This window comes from Anoplopoma fimbria, chromosome 21, assembly GCF_027596085.1.
Source record: "Anoplopoma fimbria isolate UVic2021 breed Golden Eagle Sablefish chromosome 21, Afim_UVic_2022, whole genome shotgun sequence".
NCBI classification, from domain to species: domain Eukaryota; kingdom Metazoa; phylum Chordata; class Actinopteri; order Perciformes; family Anoplopomatidae; genus Anoplopoma; species Anoplopoma fimbria.
This window is the reverse complement of record NC_072469.1, coordinates 2,151,430-2,157,657: the sequence shown is the minus strand read 5'-3', so window position 1 is coordinate 2,157,657 and position 6,228 is coordinate 2,151,430. Positions and strand designations below refer to the sequence as shown.

Genomic DNA, 6,228 nt, shown 5'->3' with positions numbered 1-6,228 from the left:
GTAAATATTATCCCCTTAGAAAATGTACATATTTATGTGTCACATTTTCTGCAAATGTTAAAATCATCTAAATTGAATGTACATTTAACTGTATTATAGTGGAAGTTAAACATTTCAACGACTTGTTTGTGTATTTAATTTAGTCAACGCAGTTAAGCTTTTTCAGTGAGCAGCATGGGTGCAATGTGCATGTTTCTATAGCTTTGTGGAAGATTTTTTTTGCACAATGTTTCCAATTACAGCTATGCAGTTTGACTATAACAACCATGTTGGAAAAGCTAGAGCAGATAAGAACTCAACAGCACCCAAAAAGTTTTAAGAAGTCCAGCTGATGACCAACTACAACCATTAGTTTTATTTTTCCAATTATTCAGCTTTGGTGCTGCACTTTATCCTTATGACGGAAGGGAAAAACCCCGGTCATGTGACTAAATGTGTTTTTAAAAAGGACCAGACACACAACATTCTGGGGATTTCTCAATACAAACAAAGCTACGCCTCCATTTGGAATAACCCTCTTATCTGTTTAAGGAAAACAAGTATATCTATGGGATACAAAGCTGTCAAAAGGAATGCAGGTTGTTATCTATATATAATGTTAATATGTTTATGTTTTGTACAAATACAACAGTAGAACCTTCCTATTCCTTTGTCAGATTCTATTTATGGAGTCACAAAAGTTTGTTATAAGTTGTCAGACGGTGAAGCTTTCACCTCATAATACTACTGATGTTAAAAAGTCATATTTTATTCTCATAAATCGGGGTCTCCCTCAGATAATTGGTTAGGTAAACGCTGAACTTTTTTAAATATGTCACCTTAACTGTGTGATTTAATGCTTGTTTTGCCCTAAAGGTTATATATAAATTACATAAAATTGCTATTTTCGGACATTAATGTGTTTTATTTCAAATGAAGCAGGACGCATCTATAAAACACACCAGGAAACCTTCATTTATATAGATTAAATGTCCTATATTTGACATCTAAAAGCTCCTAATGATGTCTTGGTAGAACAGAAACATCTGGATTAACCTTCCTCTTCCTCTCGTGTCTTCCAGAATACGCTCAGGTGATTAAGATGCTGGGTAACGGGCGTCTGGAGGCCATGTGCTTCGACGGGACCAAGCGGCTTTGCCACATCAGAGGAAAACTCCGGAAAAAGGTAGGAACATCCCGACCGTCCACGGCACCTTTTCTCCCCCAACGCACACACAGGACAACCTCCGGACGTACTGCTGAGTCCGCTCGTTCTCAATGGTCAGTCAGCGTGGACTCAATTGACCGTGTGTGTGTGAGAGGGTCACAAAGTGCAGTGTGTTGCTCTATGACATGGTGATAATCTCTCCCTTCCTTTGTTTTGTTTCCGCCTGTAGGTTTGGATTAACACGTCGGACATCATCCTAGTCGGGCTGAGAGATTACCAGGTACGTTGGTCGCTCACGTAGACGCAGATCAGACTGATGAACGCCGTTCTGACCCTCACAGCGAGGAGAGGATGTTGTCTTAAAGACAAATTAATAAAAATACTTTGTTATTTATTAATTCCCCACACTAACAATGGCAACGCATACAAATTTACTCCTTCTTTTCTGACCTTTCATAATAAAAGCCCAAGTCACATTTAACGGGGGAAATTAAATTCACACGTTGAGGGGGAACTCAACAAAATAATTTAAGCTAATAAAAAAATATATATATTTATTATGAATGGTTCATCAGAGTAGTGTCAGAAAGTTCATTTTGTCCTCTATATAGAACTTATTCATCCATTGGTTCCCAGTTGCGTTTGTATCAGAATTTAATATTCTATTAATCCCTGATTTTCATTAATAGTATATTCTAGTAAATCTCAGATGAAATCACTTTTTTTTATTTTTAGTATTTCTTTTTAAGCTCATCATTTCTCTTACAGCTCAAAAAAAGTCTGGTTATAAAATAAATATATTATATTTTTGATCACCATGTCTTATTATAATAATAACTTAACATTTAAACACTTGTTTTTGACTCTTTCACTAAATCAACTCTAACGAGGACAACAAAGGTTATCTTTTGATCCTATCCAGGGTCAAAAGATTTTACAGTATTTTTATTTTATCTTTTACTTTTATTTTGGCCTGTCCTGTCATTCTTATAAAGCTCTTATTATTTAAACATCATGTCTCTTACAGCTCAAAAAAAGTCCCGTTATAAAATAAATATTTTATGATCACCATGTCTTATTCTTATAATAATTGGTGATTTAAACACTTGACCCTAATCTTTCACCCCTGTAGCATAGGTTTTGGTACAGTTAATTTCTTTTGACCCAACTTTTCAACAGTTCTAAATCATTTAATCTCATTAACGCCTCAACTTGTGTTTCAGGACAACAAAGCTGACGTCATCCTGAAGTACAACGCAGACGAGGCTCGTAGTTTGAAAGCGTACGGAGAGCTGCCCGAGCACGGTGAGTTAAACTGAACAGCACTGCTGCTGGATCCAAAAAATGCATATGTTTTTCTGCATATGAACATGTATATCGTCTTCTTTTTTTTTCTTTTTTTTTCTAACACTTTCTCTCCGTCTTCCTTCTCGCAGCCAAAATCAACGAGACAGACACCTTCGGGCCCGGAGACGATGATGAGATCCAGTTTGATGACATTGGCGACGATGATGAGGACATTGATGATGTAAGAACCTTTTCTTTATTTCATAATTAGCTCTTCCTGGGTGTCTATGTTCAATATATTTGTAGTAGTTTTTCTATAAACGTTACTTTAAGAAATTAGCTTCTCTTTAAAAGGAACTTTATGTGGTCTAAACTCAAGCAGTCGTAAGAAAACAGTCTTAAATTGGCAACATTTTGATTTAAATCAGTTCTATCTGACAAAAGAACGAGTCAACAAGTACTCTGAACAGTCATTTAATATATATATTATATATATATATATATATATATTTATTTCTAATACTGATAGAATATTATCATATTGGGATCATTTAAGTTGTTTTTATTTTGATATAGCAGCTGGTCCATCGTCCCAAATTTATTTCAACCACTCTGAAGTCAGTTTATAGCGTCACAAATTCTAAATGTTGTGCTTTTACTTTGTTAAAGTCATCTTTAGTGGCTAGTTGCATTAAAAAAAACAACAATTTAAATTATTTGGAAATAAAAAAGCTCTTGTTATGAGAGGTTTTAATGATGTATTATAATCTGTTTTAAAGTTAATGTAAGGAAGTTACACAGCTCATAATTCATCTCTAATATATTTTATATCAATGTAAAAAACCTTCAAACATCTGGATTTATTCATTGTTATCAAAAATTACATTTTACAAGATGAAATTTGAAAGCATCATCATAACTTTACCTTCGCCCAATATGTGTTTCTATTAAATGGAGCCTGAACGCACCATAATGTAACTCAACAGAACGTCTGTTATCTGTTGGCGCCTCATTCAAACTACAATGCCGTGTGTGGAAACCCGAACGGAAATCGTATTTAGCATGATGAGCTATATCAAAGAAGATGAATTTGCATGCGTATATGAATTATCACCATAATCTATTGCTGATAAAGGCGAACTAGAACTACTACAGAGAGCTGTCACTATAATAGTTTGTGCTAACGGAGGTTTTGAACATGTAAGGTGATTAAGAACGGTCTAAAAGAAGTTGAATATATAAACAAATACAAATTGTGCGTAACAATCTTTGAACTGAGCATAAAGACAGAAGTCTAAAGAGCAGAATAAAAGTTTAATAATCCTGTTTTCTCTGTTTTCCAGATCTAAAGACCTGCTACTGGAGGAGGGAAGGTTGGATTTTACTAGAGATGCTCCGATTGGAATATTTTGAGCCGATACAACGCACCGATACCGAATCTTTTTTTTAGATCAGCCTATGCCAATCCAATACAGTTAATTAAAACGTTTCAATCTATTCCAGTTTGTTCACCATCAGTAGACGTCTTTGTTGTTGTTGTTCTTTTTGGAGAAGTGCATTTCAAGAACGAGGGGGAAGGAAAAGAGACGACAGCTGTGCTTTGAGTTTATCGTTGACATGAATGAGAATGAGACGCTGCTTTAGTACGAGTTTGGATCGGAGGATCATGAGTAGGCTGATCAACAGCATCTTATTTAGGTTGAACATCTGGATGCGTTACTAGATTTTCACCTTTTATTTTGTATTTCTTTTTTGCTTCTAACATCAACAAAATACATTCACTTTTTTCTCTCCAAGAAACACGTTTAATCTAGAGGATAAAATGCGTCATCTTTTTAACAAATGTATTTATATTGATTTCACACTGTTGTGTGAACTTAGCAACAAGTACAGAATCTCCGGGTTCGTCAATAAAAAGATAAACCATTTTTTTTGTGTTTATTTTTTATTTTCCAGTCTATCATTGTAGCTGTTTATTACAATAACACTTTTTTTTTGTTAATGTCATATTCCACTAACTTGTTTTTTGGGGATGGAACCATGAAGGCGACCCCTCTTTCCCTTGAAATTTTCCAAAAAGAATCCAAATGTATTCTATCGTTTCCCTTATTTGTGTTTTTTTATTTCTGTGTTTTGTTTTTGAACTCTTCGCTGCTCGATCTGCGGCCTCAACGTGCCGTCACGGTCTCTCTAGACCAGCGGTTCCCAAACCTCTCCAACCCCCCGACACACACCGGTAACCACCTCAGATCACTGCTACGACTTCTCTGAACCTCTAGAAAATCAAATACCAGATATAAAGTACTTTAAGCTCCTCCTCCTCTTCATCACCTCTCTCTGGTAACGTCACCTCAGTTTGGGAACCTCCGCTCTAGACCACATGAGGCCTGTCGCTGTTGTCGCTGTGACTCTGAATTAATAGAAGATTTAAAAAAAACAATGTACTATGATGTTTGAAGGCTGGGTTTCCAATAAAGATCTTAACTCCACTGACCTGGCGTTAAGTGGTTTTTGGGGAAGCCTGAAGGTGGCGTCATTGAGCTGAAGAGGGTTTTTCTGATGAAGTGACCTCGCGCCCTTCAGAGCTCAAGAACCAAAGAGCGTCCAGAGGCTGCTGGGTGTTGGCGGAACACAATATGTCCGTGCTGATGCTATTTCTGTCTTCAGAGGGAGGACAGACAGACATTATTAGTGATGTGTCCTTGAGCAAAGTGCTGAACCCCCTCCAGGGGCAGCTGAGCCTGATCCCCCACACGTCTGGTCTGTTTTTCTGTTTGCTTTCACTTTCTCTACTTATAGAATGGCATGAAATATATAGATATTTATTTATATACATTATATATTTTTTTTATTCATATATACATTATTTATATATATATATATTTATTTATATATAAATATGTTTATATATAAATATATTTATTTATATACATTAATTTATATATATTTTTTTCATATATACATTCATTTATATATATTTTTATCTATATATGTATTTATATATTTTATATTTATTTGTAAATATGTTTATATATATATATTTATATTTATTTATATACATTAATATATATTTATATATACATTCATTTATATATATTTTATATTTATTTGTAAATATATATTTATATTTATTTATATATTTATTTGTATAAATATATTTGTATTTATATATATGTATATTCATATAATATAAATCTATTTATTTATTTAAAGTTATATATATTTGTTCTATTTATATCCCTATAAGAGAGTGGGAAATATGTATTTTAATATATATTTATATATATAATGTTTCCTTTACCAAAACATGCCCACGTTTCTGAATTTATTATTCAGAATTTTTGTTTTGATGCCCAAGTAGGAAAAGCCTGATACAGATATTACAAAAAAATCAATGTGTTATTAATTTACCTGTGTTTTAGAGGTATTCAGGATTTGTTCTCCATGTTTTCAGTAATTAAATGTTGTATAAATCAGGTTATGAATGATATCTGAACAAACCCCTCTGTAGAAACCTTCAGAATATAGATATGAATGAAGCTGTAAAGTTTGGTGTATGTAAGAGCTACTGAAGTGGAGATTTATGGATCAGAGTCTGAGAAAAAACTCATTTAGAGAAAACGTCCTTTAAAGATATGTTTAGTTAAATTACATACATGTTGAAGACACTACAGGTGAATAGGGTAAAAAAATAAACTAATAGATATCAACATGAAACTTCACCAGTTGATTACTGACATTAAGATGATTCTTTTTTGTATTACAAGTTTTCCGAAATGTTATGTTTAAATATG

At 33.7% G+C, this 6,228-nt stretch overlaps 1 protein-coding gene across 1 annotated transcript in view; it reads left to right on the top strand.

Moving 5' to 3' along the window:
- eif1axb (eukaryotic translation initiation factor 1A X-linked b) overlaps window positions 1-4,362 on the top strand; it is a 7,292-nt gene extending 2,930 nt beyond the window's left edge. Inside the window, exons 3-7 of the mRNA XM_054622640.1 lie at window positions 1,062-1,165; window positions 1,377-1,427; window positions 2,371-2,452; window positions 2,584-2,675; window positions 3,778-4,362. Of these exons, the coding sequence (XP_054478615.1) occupies window positions 1,062-1,165; window positions 1,377-1,427; window positions 2,371-2,452; window positions 2,584-2,675; window positions 3,778-3,783 (335 nt within the window). The 3' untranslated portion in view covers window positions 3,784-4,362. The remainder of the gene's footprint in view (window positions 1-1,061; window positions 1,166-1,376; window positions 1,428-2,370; window positions 2,453-2,583; window positions 2,676-3,777) is intronic.
- The last annotated feature ends 1,866 nt before the right edge of the window (window positions 4,363-6,228 follow it).